The sequence below is a fragment of the Taeniopygia guttata genome, chromosome Z (genome assembly GCF_048771995.1).
Source record: "Taeniopygia guttata chromosome Z, bTaeGut7.mat, whole genome shotgun sequence".
NCBI lineage: Eukaryota > Metazoa > Chordata > Aves > Passeriformes > Estrildidae > Taeniopygia > Taeniopygia guttata.
In genome coordinates this window covers 34,945,217-34,960,995 of record NC_133063.1, presented here as the reverse complement: position 1 = coordinate 34,960,995, position 15,779 = coordinate 34,945,217, and the positions used below count along the sequence as shown (strand labels likewise).

General features: G+C 36.7%; 1 protein-coding gene across 2 annotated transcripts in view; it reads left to right on the top strand.

The window, feature by feature from the left end:
* Window positions 1-15,779, top strand: part of KCNN2 (potassium calcium-activated channel subfamily N member 2) — a 103,701-nt gene that overhangs the window by 1,561 nt on the left and 86,361 nt on the right. Inside the window, exon 3 of one of the 2 annotated variants that reach the window (XM_030257479.4) lies at window positions 160-255. In XM_030257479.4, coding sequence (XP_030113339.3) covers window positions 160-255 — 96 coding nt within the window. Of the gene's footprint in view, window positions 1-159; window positions 256-15,779 lie in introns of those variants that run through there. The other variant, XM_072922339.1, reaches the window with a different exon arrangement.

Here is a 15,779-nt window from a genome sequence, read left to right as displayed (position 1 = left end):
CGGTCCCGCCACCCGCCGCCCGCCGCCCCCGCCCCGTCCCCGTCCCATGGTGTCCCCGCTGTCCGGTGGCGCGATGCCTCCCCGGGCCGGGGTGGCGGTGGGGCGGAGCGGCCCCCGCGCACGGGTTCTCTGAGGAACGGCGGTGTCTTTCTCTTGCAGGAGTCTCTGTATTCCCTCGCTCTGAAATGCCTTATTAGCCTCTCCACGATTATCCTGCTCGGGCTCATCATCGTGTACCACGCAAGAGAAATCCAGGTAATATTTTCTTCTTTCCTTGCTGGCTTAGATGGGGGGGTGCGAGGCAGTTTGTCCAGAGGAGATGTGATGGTAAGTACTGGACATGTCCTGCCGCTTCAGAAAGCAAACGTGGTCTCTGCAAGCCTGCCGAAGTTGGTGAATGGACCTCAGCCCTGGAGACGGGCATCAAACGACGGGCAGGGAGCAGCCAGGAAGCTTTGCCTGCTAAAGAATTCTGCCTGCTAGGGAATGTTGCCTGCAGTTGTGCTAGAGGATTGCCTAGCCTTGAAGTTATAACCTGCTTTCTAGGTGATGTGCCTGTTGGCTCCTGTAGCAGGTGTACAGCAATAGTCTTTTCTTTTTCAACGACTAAATTTAATGCTGTGCATTTTCTCTTGACGGCAAGGTTAATGGTCTTCACTGTGCAAGGTATGTAATGCTCAGTGAGGTGTCTGAAATAGGAGCATACTCTCGGAGAGTGTTTAAAAGAAGGAGGGAGATTGATGTTTGGTTTGTTTTATTTAATGCTGTAGTGTCTAGGAATGTGACTAGAGAAAAGTGTTAGGAAGGATAGGACAAAAGGTAAGAAAAACATAATGGTCAAAGCTGTAGAATAAATCTCACAGCTACCATTGCGGCTTCTGTCCAGGCGACTTAGTCCTAATTTCAGCTGCCATTTTTTTGACCAAGAAATTAAAATGTAGCATTTCAGCTCAACCAGACTGTACAACAGACAGAATTCAAAGTTTTGAAGGGGAAAAAACCTTATTCAAAGATCTGGTGCTTTTGCTTTTTTGGATTAGAGACTCCTTGAGCTGAAGACTGAAATGTCAAGTTTCAAGGGCAATGAAGACTTTTCCACCTACCAGTCAGTTAAATAAAAAATAAAAAGTTAAGCATTGTGTGGTACAATTCTTCTTCTGTGCAAATGAATGCACGTAGTTTCAATATGAAATGGTACATAGTCTCCTACTTAGTGTTTGAAAAGTATTACATCACTGAAGACTTCTTGCCAAATTGAATCCTGTTGTACAGTCTTTGCCCACACAAAACTTCATTTCCTGGCTCAGAACACAGTTTTTCTGCATTAATGTCAAATATATTGAAAGCTGTTTAATGATATTGTATTGAATAAACAAGTGTTCTGGAGAGAGAGCAGATTTATAAACTACAAGAGTACTGATGAACATGTTTCTTTATCAGTACAAAAATAAATAAGTAGCACTTCTGCAGTGTGAGAGCCTTATCTGGTGTATCTTTCCACAAATGTTTCTTCAGGCATGAGCAGCAAAGCTTAAAACAAGCCCTCTCTAAATGTTTAAAATATTCTGTGCATTTTTCAGAAACTTCAAGAATTTTATGGAAGATAAATAATTGAATGAAATAGTTGAATGAAAATGAAATAGTTGTAGGTCTGTGCAGGTACCCTAGCTTATACTGAGTACTTACTCCAAGATTCAGTTGTTTGTTGGGTTTTTTCAGGTAAAGATTTAAGAATTTTCATTGTCTTAGGAATCGGATCCCATATGGATCAGAAAGGAAATATTTTTTTTAAATTGTCAGTCCATTTTGGTTGTTTTTAAGCTGATTGTGTTAAGGAACTTTCTCATATATGCAACTCCATGGCAGGAGTTGTGCCATCATATGGCTTAATCCTAGTTAATGTAGTTTTCAGTGCTGTTGGACAGAACACAAGTATACCTGTCTGTAAAACAACAATAACCCGTGTTTCAGAATGAGAAACAACAGAAACTCAGTAGTCATGACAGTGCCTGGAGGAGCTGCAGCTTCAAGGGGTTCTGTCATTCACATCACAAATGAAAAGAAGTTCTCTGTTTCAAGTTTATTAGAAGGAAAGGATGTAGTACCCTCCATAGCTACTAGTTATATGCTCACTTTTGAATTTAAGAATAGTATGTTTTTCTGCACACACCTGACTTCTAAAAAATATGATGATAGGAGTGCAGAGCAAAGTCTATGTCAATTTATGGTAATAAAATTTATGTTGCACTAGACACCTGGGGAAAAAAGGTATCTTTAAAATCCCTTGGCTAAGTACATAATGTCCATAATGTTCTCCAGTCAGAAGAAGATACTGTGTAACCCTGATAATGTAATGTTTTTTAAATAACCTTTAAAGCAAATGTTCTGCCCTGTGCAGAAGAATGAATAAGGTCTGTAGAACAGAGCCCACAGATGGTTTGTTGTGTCCCGGAGGACTTTTTGCACCAGCTATTTGTCCGCCCAGTTCCCGTTGAAACATTCTTTTCTGATTATTATCTGAAACATACCTAAATATTTGTTATAATGTAAATAAGCAGGAATTTATTGTGAGAGGAACATTTGTTTCATAGAACAGAAGAAGGTGGCTGTATTCACCTTGCGGCTGTGGTGTCTTTAATACTCTGGTGAGAGCAAACCAACCTAAGCATAAGTAGATTTTTCTACAGAGCATGAAGCAAAAAAAAAAAAAAAAAAAAATTGGGAGATAAGGAGCTGACAGTTTAGTAATTATTACTGAGTGCAGGATGAATACTGACTGAGAAACTCCTGGTGACCTAGAATGCTGGCAAGTGGAATTCAACTTTTTCATTATTTTCAGTAGCCTTTCACCTTGATTTATTGGTAGGAAGATCAAACAGCATTCTAGCATTCAAGGATGCCCATGGGACAGGGCCTAGCAGCACAGCAGGTAGCTTTAGTTTTCTCTTTAAGTGACATTGTTTGTATGCTTTGTTTGCAAAGTCAGCCAGTTAAACCAGTCTCTAGAATTTGCCTGCCCCAGACTTGCTTATTTTAAGGGAGGGACGTTTGTAAAGGTTCTTCCCAAGCCGAGAAGTGATACAGCAGCGTCAGACAACTGAGTTTTCGTCTTTTCCCGTGGTCAGAGCGCGGTGGCTGTGCGGGATGGAGCTGGAGCGCTCTGGGCATTGCTGGGGCGGTGTCGCCGCCGCCGGTTCAGCACCGCAGACAGCTCCGCGCGGAGCGACCGGCTCGGCGGGCGAGCCGAGTACCTGCGCGGCTTTGGCCGCGGCTGCTCGAGAACTTACACGCAGCTCTGCATCTGGCAGACCAAAGTCTCCAGAAGGGTGGTTAACGGCAGTGTTTAGACAAGGCTAAGTGTAGAGATGCTGTGTAGTCTTTATGAAATACTGGAACTGTTTAAACGTTTTCGACAAATATGTTTTCAGTGATGGCACTGTATTAGCCAGACTCCAGGAGTAAAAATGTGAGCTGTTATGAATTTTAATAAATGTGAGTTAGTGTTAAGAATACAATGAAAGTCAGTTGATAACAGTTGGGTTCAAATGTTAATTCATAGCTTACTTTATAATTTCTAGAAAAGAGGATAAAAATTGTGAGCAAGTTTGCTTCACATCCTTCCCCCTTCTAGAAAAAATCCTAATGAACAAAAGTTACAGAGTTGGAGTTGAGGCTCATAATAACTCCAAAATGTGTGTTCACTTTTGGTTCCGTTTTTGTCATGCCTGTAGTGCTGTTAAAAACATTACAGTTGTGAGATAATGAAATATGGATTGCTCTCTCCCCAGGTCTATGTGGTTGTTGATTCAGTTCTTCAGAACAAGTGCTTTGTGTTTGAAAGATCAGTGGGGAAAATGTAATTCATCATTATTCCAGCCTAGAACAGGTATTTCTCTGACTCTTACTCTGGTTGAGAGTTTGAAGAAGTGAACAGGGAAGAGCTAAAAAGACAGCATTACTCAATTATCATAATAATTTTTGATGTATTAATTATCCACTTCATGCATAAACAGTTTGTTACTTAATACTATTTTACATAATCAAAGCAGAGGCAATATGTAACATAATTAAAATTGTATTCTTTAGAACTTACTGTTCCAGTCCACATTTCTCTACTGGAATTCAATCCATAAATATAATAGAATTTAAGAAAATTTTGAATCCAGTTTACTTGGTAAAGCTGCAGTTTTTCTAATTTTATTTGATAGTGGATCTCTCTGCCTATCTCTAGTATGGTTGAAGATTGAATGCTTTTTAACTATGCACCCCTGAACTAGTACTGATACTTTCTTGTATTGCTAAGAGCAAAAGGATTAAATCAAAAGTCTCTGAGACTGCCATTCAGAGGTCTTTAATGTCTTTTGTTGGGCATTCTACCAGAGCCGAGTATTTCTTGAGAGATGGTGGTCAGCAAAAGAATATATCCACTGGAACTCTTCTTTAATGCTGGACTGCTTAGTGTACCTTCTCTGTAAATAAACATACTGCCTGTCCTGAATAATAGTAACCTGAGTATTGCTAACCTGTGCTGTCTCAGACAGCATCTGGGCTTCTTTTTCTTTTCCCTGGTACAGATCCTGTCACTCATGCAGAAACATAAAATTTGTTGGTATTTGTTAAAGCAAATAGAATTTTTTTGTGCGTGTGTGTGTATCAGCTGAGGTTTCTAATAATTTTTAAAATATATTGCTAGTTCATGCTTTGATAGAACACCAGTGGCAAGGTTTGCAAACTACAAGGTTGAAGTTAATTTATTGCTTGCATAGCAGAACCTCAGAGGGTTGCAAGGGAAAAGCAACATCAGTCCCGATGGTCTGAAGTGGTGGGAAAATAGCATGCTATTGATAGATTTGGAGTGGAACATTTTCAGTTGTCATTACCTTTCTATAAAATTACCACAGCTGAGAGCCCAAATGTCTTGCTGAAGAATCAAGGATCTTGATTGCCTGAAAACTTGAAAAAGTAGAACAAGCAGTAGCAGGTAACAGAAAAGAACAGTAATAAATGCATATTAACTGTTTATTATGCAAATACATCCCATAATATATGATTATAATAAACACAGTTTATGGGAGTTTCATTATCTTACTGGCATCAGTGGAAAGTTTTGTGGTAAAAATTGTGCACTTGTGAACAGTTACGCTCCCTTAGAGTTTCTTGTCATAAGAAGTAATGCTTATTCTACAGACCAACTTTTTTTTTTTTTTAAGTTATCTGTTATTTATTTGTTTCTATCCATGTCATTATTTTACCTTCACTGGAGTGGTACATGTGCATTTCATTGTCTTGCTGGAAATCATTTGACTTTGTGTGAAGTTCAAGTTGTCTTTGCTGTATTGAAGCATCAGGGATTGCTCATATAGACTGTAAATCTTCAGCTTAAGAAATTAATGAGTTAGACTAGGAGCACAGGGAGCAAGTCTGATGAAAAACTGCTGCAAATCAAGAAATAAACTTAGAGTGTTACTTAGCCTGACCTGAAATCTCTTGAGAATTAATGATTTTTTTTTCTAATTATTCTGATAGATTTTGAGTCAAGCAACAACAAACTCATTGTGTGGCAGTTGATCAAGGATGCAATAACTTCATATGCAGATTCAAAAATTCCCTTTACCAATTAATATATATTTCACTTCTGTAACGAACAGCAGAGAATCACGCAGTAATCAAAGGACACTGTATTTAACAAATTAACAGCACATCTGTCAAGTTAACACTGTAGAGTATCTTTGTGAAAACACTAGGTTTCAATTCTGTAAAATACATTTTTGGTAGTTTTATGTGTAGATCCTGTTGATGTAGGAAACACTGCAGATGTCCATTGTCTCTGGAATGCAGCACTGGAATCATATGGCATGGAAGGCAGGCTTGAAAATCCTTTAATGGGGATCAGCCTTGGAAGGGGCAACAAGGTTAAATGTATATTATGCCTCTATTTCCAACAGGCTTCATTAGATCGTAGAAGGAGGTGGTATGTGGTGGTCAGTACACTGAGTGATTGGTCCAGCCATACCTAGAGTTATCTATTTATGTCTGGTATTGTTCCAACCATTTTCAATGTGGCCGTTCGAAGTTTTTCAAGGCATAACAGTGCATTATGAGGTGTGAGAAGGTATGTCTTTGCTGCTGTTGGAGGAGAGAGAGCATATAGAACATTTGTAACCAGAGATCAGATTTCTGGATTTGTATAAATTGTGTGGCTTAGCTGTAATGAGCAGATGCTCTTATCTGCAGTGTTAGAGGCGTTCTGCATACCCATCTTAATATGAAACTATTGTACATGCCAGACCTTTCAGCTGTGTGACCTTCAGATTAGGAAATTCTGTCAGGTACTTGACTGCAGCTCTTTTTTGCCCGACTTTAGGTGAAAGTGTGCCAGAACTGATGAGTGTACATAAATGACATTTTGGTTTTGATTCTGGTTTGTGTGTGATCTACGAAACGTAGTATCTTGGGCTTTGAGTTTGATTTGAGATGTATTTGACCTCTGTTTTGAGTAAAGATCAGAACAGGAATTGCTACTGTTTAGGACTCTGGAGAATTAAAAGGTTCTCTTTCAATCAGCTCTTTTCACCACTGATGATGAAAGTTGTCACTTTCACTTAGTAGAGGACAAAATATTGCTCTGGGTCTATGAAGCTCCTTTTAAGATGTAAATTACTACTAAGAGAAGAGGCTGTAACTGATCTTGCAACTAGCATTCAGGTAAGCTGAAAATATTGATCATTGTGAGAAATTTAATTTAAAAAATTATAAAGTGTTCAGGAATTTTGTGAGGAAGTTTTCACAGCTTTTTTCTATGGAAAAGAGAGAAGTTGCATGTCATAATGCAACTATGTGTGTGTATCACACACACAGAATGAGAATTAAATTTTTCTTATGCCTTTTTTAAGATTTAATAACTTAAATGACATTCCATTGAAAAATATGAATGGGAAAACTTCTGTTCAATAAAAGTGATATGAGAAATATAGTTCAAATCCTTAACACATACTGAGTGCTCCAAGTTGAAATGCTCTAAAGATCCAGTTAATTTAGATATTCGCAGATATAGATCCCTTAGTGTGATTATCTTCATAGAGAAATGTTATGATGTATTCTTGATTCATTTGTGTAAATTGACCTTGTCCCATTGTTTTAATGAAAGCTACATTAAGAGATTCCTTCCTGTGTCTCTCAGATGATCAGAAGGAACTGTCATAAGAACATGCTTTACAGCTTAGAAATAATTATTTTGTAAAAGTAGAAGTCAAATATGAACATCTTATATTTTAAACTGGTGTGTCTGAACCCAGACTTTTGTAAAAAATAGTCTTTAGTTAATATCATGCATAAATATTTTCATAGTTGCAGAGTATCATACATTTGTGACTTACTGATTCATTCACTTCTTCCCATTTGAACAGTCACTGCAATTGTGCCCTTCACCTATGTGAAAACAGTCTTTAATAAGCATAGTTTTATACTGACATTTTATAGAAGGGTGTGATTATTATATATTCCATGAAGGAGTGAGAGAATTGGGTTCTGAAGAGCAATGTCTGTATCTTCTAAGGTGCTTCCTTATCTCTTTCATTTTGTTGGAGACAGATTGATTTTTTGGAATTAGATTTCTTTTGAGGAAATGCTAAACTTTTTCATGATGGATGGAAACACTCTTATGTGTTCCATGTAAAGTAAAGCAGAAGGGTAAACCTCAAATAACTTTATATTTTAAAGTCCTGCTCTTAATGTTTTTAAGAATAATGTGCTCTGGGTTTATTGTTTTTTTTTTCCCCCTACAGAAACATATTAAAACAAAACCTTGTGTCAAAGTGGCAGCTTCTAAAATTTTATCTATACTAATATTACAGGGTTATCTTGATGTGTAGGGGAGAGCTGCTGTTGTTCTCTGTTGTATGACTGGCCAACAGAACTGTTTATGGAGTTCTAATTGGATACAATCACAAAATTACTGAAGGCTGCAGGAACCCTGAGGGTCAAAACCAGAGATTTAAGAGGCTATATAGTGTAACTCTGTAAGTATAGTTTGTCTTCAAAACCCCTTCTTGTAAAAGGGTATTAAAAAAATTGAGAAGTAAACATATGTGGGCTCATATCTACAGATTTTCTTTTCACCTGTGTTTAAAGAGCTTCGTAACCTTTATCTGTATTGTGCAAAAAATTACATAACTGCGTGTCTTCCATAAACAGTTATAGATCAGTTCTGTGGTTCAATGAGAAGGTGTAAGATAGGCTGAAAAGAAAGAAAAGCTTTTCTAACAAGTATTTCTATTGTAAAAGTATTTCATTGTAAAAGGCAATTACCTGGACTATTCCTCACTTTTTTTTTTGTTCCACATAAAGGATGTTTTTATGAAAGGGACCACTGAGATCAAGTCTGTGGAAAAAAATCTGGGGATGGCTTCATAGCTAAACTAGAAGGTCAGGCTTGCCTATCTTGTAGTCTTATGCTCAGATCAGTCATTTGTCATGTAAATAAGACATTATAATTGCCGTCCATCTATGCCTATAATTTTCAAGAATTATATGCCTACTTTAGCAGATGTCCCAAAACCTGCAATATAAAATGAATGCAGTGCTACACAATATGTTCTAATGAGATAGCATTCTTTATGAAGCATTTTATTCCTATTAAAAGTTTTATGCCATCTTTCAGAGCTCTGCAAATTCTGAAGCATTACTACAGCTACACAGTCATTTGCACCTGCTCTATAACTGACCTCTTATGGTCTTTCACTAGAGTAATGCATTATGAAGCATTTTCAGTCACTTAGCAAAACAAAGATTCGTTCTAGTTGGTGAATGGTATTTCTTGTTTTGTGACAGTTGTTAATAGCTGTCAGTAGCTTTTAAGAATACAATCTCTCACAGCCAAAGAATAAGGCACATCTTTAATTAAAAAAAAAAATAGCATAGTAGCTTCAATTCAGTCTGCAACATTGCATCCACAATATAAATAAATAAATATGAATAAAATATACATGCGTAAGAAATCTGAATTCAGTATGGGAACCTAGAGAAAGACTAAATGTCCAGGTATGGCTTGACAGCACAAAAGAAATTAGCTCCTACCTGAAAATATTAAAAAAAAAATTAGAAATAACGAACCTGAAAATTCACTGATAGCATCTAAGTTTAATGACGTTTTCATCAAAATTATTCTCACTGTTTTTCTGATACAAGTACTAGTTATTGCTTTTACACCAGTCATGCACAATTGACTTCAGAAGTGGATCTGTATTTGGGAGTGTCTAAATTAGCGGAATCTTTAGAGCATTTCAGTTTAGAGCATCCTTATTATGTGTTAAAAATTTGGCCCTGAACACCTTTGTTATCATTAAAATATTTTTCAGAAGGATTTGAAAACTCTTGAACAGACACTGATTTATGAATAAGCTAGAGTTCTCTTAACCCGTTTTGCCTTGGCCATTTCTCTGCAGTAACAATAAAATTCAATTTTGACAATGCAGCTACTATAGCCAGATTGTAGTGGGCTTTTTTTTTTTTTTTTTTTTTTTGTAAACTCCTTCATAGTTTCCTACCCAGGAATTTTTGCTGGGCACTACATAAGAAGTGGACTGCTAGAGCAGAAATTCTTGTCCATCCAAATTAAAGTATAACTGAAAAGGTACCCTATGGCAGCTGCTATGGAATATGATCCTTATCTGAATGGTGTCACGGGTAAAGTGGGTTCACACTAGCACCACTCCATTTGTTTGCCCTTATTCAGGGTTAGGTTTCATGGCAAAAGACAGTAATTTACATTATTTTGTAATTTTTGCATTATGATAGTTTATAATAATTTAAACTTCATGTGGTATGATAGACAAGTGTATGATAGACAACCTGATGTATTGTCTGTCCAGTTTCAATATCATTTTAAGACAGTTTAATGGCACAATGTTTTGAAAAGATATACGACTACCCATGGTCAGTCTGATTTTTGGATTAATTTGTCAGATAGGAAAATGTTTGGTTCTCTTTATGAGAAGCCATACATGAATAGACATTTGTCTACCTCCCAGCCACACAACAGGGTGAAATGGAGTCAGATGAGTAATTTAACAGTGTGGCTGTCAGCTGGCAGGCCATTCTTCTCCCCTGCCATTTGGCACTGGGAAGGAAAAGAGGTGACAGGGTTGGTTTTTTTTTTTAATACACAGCTTGTGATCAGAGATGTCAGCTAAACCAAAATTAATAGTCCTTGCATTTCACCTGCAGCTTTGTATGTATCTTGTGGATGGGAACATCCTGTGTTAACTGCTGGACATCAGAATTTTTCCCGCTCTAATATGTCCCATTGAGCATAAGTGTTGTGAAAATAAAGCTTTTTGAAACATTTTGAACAGCAATTTTATTTTGAAATTGTGGATGATAAGGGGGTTGACTGCCACTGGTGCAAACGTGTTTGATGTATTTGGTTTCCAGAGATATTAAAAAAGCAAGTTGCTTTGAGAACAGAGCATTTTTACCTAAGAGCTGCTGTAAACCAGACAGATTTGATTTAGTTGTAACATTCAAATAATTATTTGGCAGCAAAAAGAACTTTGTGTACTAAGAGGTAGGCTGAGACAATTCTTTCTCTGATGAAGCAGATGCACTCATAATTAGTAGTGATCAAGTAAAATAGTATTTTACCTATTAAGTAATACAAGTAAATACCTGTAAAGAAACTTGTGCCCATGTTTATTTAACCTGGTGTTGAAAACTGCCCTACTTAAAGATATTTTAAGTTGACCTTTGAAGCAGTTTGAAGACTTTATCTGCTATATGGTTTAGACAGAAACCCACTTTAGGCCTTCAAGAGGAAAAGATATCAAGTACATACCTTCTTTATTGTTGCCCCTTTAAAATTTTACTTGCCAGGATGTATTACAGAGACATTTGAAAAAGACCAAAAGCCTCTAAACACTTGGACTTAGTGCGTAACTATGTTATTAGTATTTTTAAATACACAAGTACTTTTAATTCCATTCTGCTTTTCCTTCTGCACAATATACTTTCCCTTATTTTAGTAGTCATGCTTTAGGACAATGTTTGGATTTTATATTTCTATATTTGTAATTGTTTTTAACATACACTTGAATGAAATTCTGGGTTAAACTGTGTTTCCAAGATAGTAAAAACACTTCATTATTCCTGTGGTGCTGATGTGTACTCACCCACTATCATGTTAATAAAAATGTAATCGGTATTTAAAAAAACCCAGCATTCAAGCTTTCTCATATACCTGAAGTATTTATGTAATAAGTAAACAGTAGAGGAGGAACTGAGAAGACAGATTCTTGTGTATATGATGTATTGGTAGCCATCGTTTCCTAAAAAAAATTTCCTATTTTACAGTCATTGTTGTGCTTCTTTGGAAGAATGAATGAGTTAGGTCACCTTATTTAGCCTCAGATTCAGTGCTTATTCCTTTAATTCCTGTCTCCCATGCAAAATTATTGTGAGTTTCTTCAGAAAATATGTATTTTTTTTTTAATTGATTCCAGTTTTCCTGTAGTAATGAAGCTGATCACCCTGAAGAGAGTGAGGCTTCTCTCACAGTGGCAGGTGGCAGTTGTTTTGGTAGATGGTGTCTTCTTCATGCAGTGATCCATAGAAAAAAATTATTTTTAATACTGAATGAAGAAAAACAAATCCAAAATTAAAAATTGTAAAACAATTAATAATAAGATTAATAATAATAACATAAATATATTTAAATGTAGATTTCTTCCCAATGACTTTTGCATCTGCAAGAAGAATGTAGAATTAGAATTACTTTATTTCTCAGGTACTCGAAATGGAGAAAAAAAATATCACAAACCACGTAGTCTCTCGATATACATTCTAAAAGTTAGCTGTGCAAAGTAGCACAGTTACTTTGTACAAAGATGTGCTGTGTTCTTCATGTACAAATTATTGGAACTGCTACTCCAGTGCAAAGCTAAAATCATCCCTTACTTTGATATCAGTGCTTCTATCGTTGTACTGCCAAGTTCATTGTAGTAGTTGAAGCAGACCTAAAAGACCAGAAGAAATTTTTAAGAGTGTTTGTTTTTTGCTGGCGTTGTTAGAGATTATTTTATTAGCATGGTTGTTCAGTGTTTTTTGGGGGTTTTTTTGTTTGTTTGTTTGGTAGTTTTTTTTTAATTTCTGGAAGTAGACCTAAGCAATCCATTTACTTTGGAACTTTCCCTTTTAGATGTAATAAAACTGGCACAATTTTTGTGCACTCTTTTAGCAGGGAGACTGCACCAGAGCGGTGCCAGCAAAAGCACAGGGCAGTGCAGGTTGGCAGATGATGGAAGCTGAACTCAGAACAGGGTGTGGTCTGGCTAGGTTAGGTTACTGCTAGGTTTTTAAGGGCTGGCTACATCCAAATAACCTTGCTCAGTCCTTAGAGATGCTGCAGATCCCTCAGCTCTTTGTGGCCTCCTGTGGACCTGCTCCAGTAGCTGCTTGTCTCTGTTGTACTGAGGTGCCTAGAAATGGACACAGCACTCCAGGAGTGGTCTCCCTAGGATGAAGTAGAGGGGCATACTCCAGTATTTAACCATTTATCACCTCCCTACCCTGCTGGCCACCCTCTTCTCAATGCACTTCAGGATGCCACTGGTCCTCCTGGCCACAAGGTCACTGCCAGCTCATGGTCAGCTTGTCATCCATGAAAGCTCCCAGGTTTCTCCACAGAGCTGCTCTCCAGTAGGTCAGCCCCCAGCCTGTGCTGGTACTTGGGGTTATTCCTTCTGAGGTACAACACACCCTACACTTGCCTCATTAAGTTTCCCTAGCCAGCTCTCCAGCCTATCAAGGTCCCACCAAATGGCAGCACAGCCTTCAGGCGTATCAGCCACTCCCCCAGTTTTGTTCCTTCTCTCTTATTGTTCTTGCACTTCAGTGATGTTCAGAGCTTTGATAAATCATGCAGCTTCTCTATCTGCCTGGAGGACATTACTAATTCTCAAAGACAGGCAACAAGAGTTTTTGGAAACATTTGATGCTGGATGGAAGCCTTCTACATGTGGTTGTTTTGTGCAGCACGGGGTAGGATCTGAAATGTTGGCATAATGAAATAGCTATTAAATTAAGAATGCTGTTAAAATGAAGGAGTACCTTTCATAGACATTGACAAGTAGAAACTCCTGTTTCAGTCAATTCAATTGAGTCAATTCTGCTTATTCTGCTGAATATCTCAAATGAATATACTCACCCTGAGTGGTGGACTCTTATTTATGGAGCTCTAATTTGTTCAAAGGTTCATAAAAATTCATGTAACTAAATAGCTCTCTGTTGATTACAGATACGGGGAAGATCAGCTGTGATTGTTTAAGTAAGACTCCAAACAGAATAATACGAGGCAATAGTCTTGTGAAATATCTGTTTAATAATGAAAGTGAAAAAACTGTTTTTGTATTAATTTTGTTTACAATATATTATTAATAGCAAGCTCATTATCTAATTACTTTGATTTTTAAATATATTTATGAGCTTTTTATTTGACTTCTTTCCTCAATCCATAATCTTGCTTTTCTCAGGGGGTCCTTTTCTGTATCATTGGGAAAGAATCCTGATATCTTGGAATGTCTTCTCTAATTTTATTTTTTTTTTTTTGCTAGTCCTTGATTTCAATTCTTAATACTGCATAGAAAGTAATGACATTATCAGGAGCGTCTCACCTTTTTAGAGTGACTAGAGCACATAGAGTATATGGAGAGGCCTATATGAAAAGAAATTATATAAGTCCCAGCAATTGCTAGGGTTGTAATGGTCTTTTGGCATTGTAGGCTGTTGTGGGGGAGGAGGGGGTATTAAGCTATTTCATAGTTTGGGATGAAGAGTAGAGCTGAAAATCTGTACAGTAGCATTTAAGAATTTTGAGGAATGCTTCTGAATATCTTTAGAGAGAAAAGGCTAAAAAGAATACTGTTAGCATGTGGATTAAACCAGGAGAGAAGTATGAGTAAGTGGAATTTAACTTCATGTGTTCATGGAGAATTTAACCCTATGTTATTCATTGATTCTAAATTATTTCTAATAACTCTCCTTTTTGTTTTAATAATGATCTGAGGGATAGATACTAAAAAAAAAAAAAAGACACAGACAAACCTGGTTAAGAGCATTTTTCAACATGCACCTTTTTTTTTTGAAATTATTGTGGTTATTTGTGACCTGTCAGAGTAACCAAGATGTACTATTCAGATGTATTTTAAATGTTAAATTTTTGGTACTACACTTCTGAAAATATAATTCACAAAGACTATAAATTCTCTGAGTCTCTTTTCCCCATCCCTTCCAAAGATGATAACATTTAAATGCAGTATTTGAGAGAAGTATTTTGGGCATGTTTAGCCATCAGGAATTATTAACATGAAGTTTGCTTTACATACATGCTTTATTTATAGCAAAATATTAATCATTGTAAAAAGCCAATTTTTCACAGTGGTCTTAAATTTAAATGTACTATGCAAATAATAGTTTTTGGGCTGAATCTAAGTACCAGACTTTTAAAATCTTCTGCTTAAACTGGGATGTTTATAACTGGGAGGGGAATATGTGTATGCATGCATGTGTACATATATAAGTAATAGAGCAGGCTGGCTTCCTCATTTGAATGAACTAAGCATGTTTCATTTGGTAGATAACTAGGCCTTGTGGATTAGTTTCTAGTGACCTACTAGAAAGTTTGGGTTTTATTCTGGATATAGAAAACATTCTGGCAAATACAAGATAGCCAGTCCCTCGTGTCATTTTTTGAGAAAAACATATTATTTGCCTTCTGTGCTTTGTATATGCAGAAGGAGTTTGATGCCTCATGACTTTACATATGTATTAAACCCACTAACATGTCTGAATTGGGGCATTGTACTTAGGATGAGGAGTACAGCAGCTTCCAGGAACTCCTGTAAGTTCTCCAAGGTCAACAGGCATTTGGGTAACTTACAGGCTATTTGATTACATGCCTTCAAATGAAGAAATGGATTTCCATCTTCTAGTTAGAGGCAACTGTGCTAAAGGCTTAAGATGGCAGTCTCCCGTCATGACTTGAAAATGGCTTTAAATAATTTTTACTTAATGCTGTGAGACAGTAACTTGGCTTTTTGGAGAAGTGAGACAAGAAGAGTATCTTCTTTGTCTACCATAATGTTTTTATTTTTTTCATTGTGTGAATGATGTTTTGTGTAATACACACCTTAGAAAAATATTGGCTCAAAATTCTGGTAAGTCATCAATCCCAAAAGGCTATATTTTGCTACTCTTAGTCATATTCCTATCAGTTCTTTTGTAAAATTTAAGTGACTCCAGTATTTAATAATTTTTAATTTGGGTTCTTAAATTAAACAACTGCAAGAATTTGCTTGTAAGTAAAGTTGATTTCCTTTCTCCAAGGAATGCTTCCAAGCACTACAGCTGATGCCACTTTTTCACTGTTTATTGTTTCCCTTTTACTCTTGTATTATTGTATCCCCACAGTATTACAGCAGGGTAGTGATACAGTTCTCAGATTTGTCCTTTTGCCTGTAAAGACATTTTTAAAACGTGACGAGTTTCCTTTTTTTGCATTCACCACCATTTAGAAATTAACTTCTCTCATTTTGTTTCTCTCCTTTAGGCAGTTTCTGATCCATTTTGTCATTGCGTACAATCTGTCTGTTTAGAATGCCTTTCCGTTTTTTTTCATCTGGTGTTATATGAATGTAACTGTGTAACTGACAAGTGTTATGTAAATATACACATACCTATCTATATAAGTATCTGTCATTTTTATGTTTTTAAAGTGGGGCATTGATTCT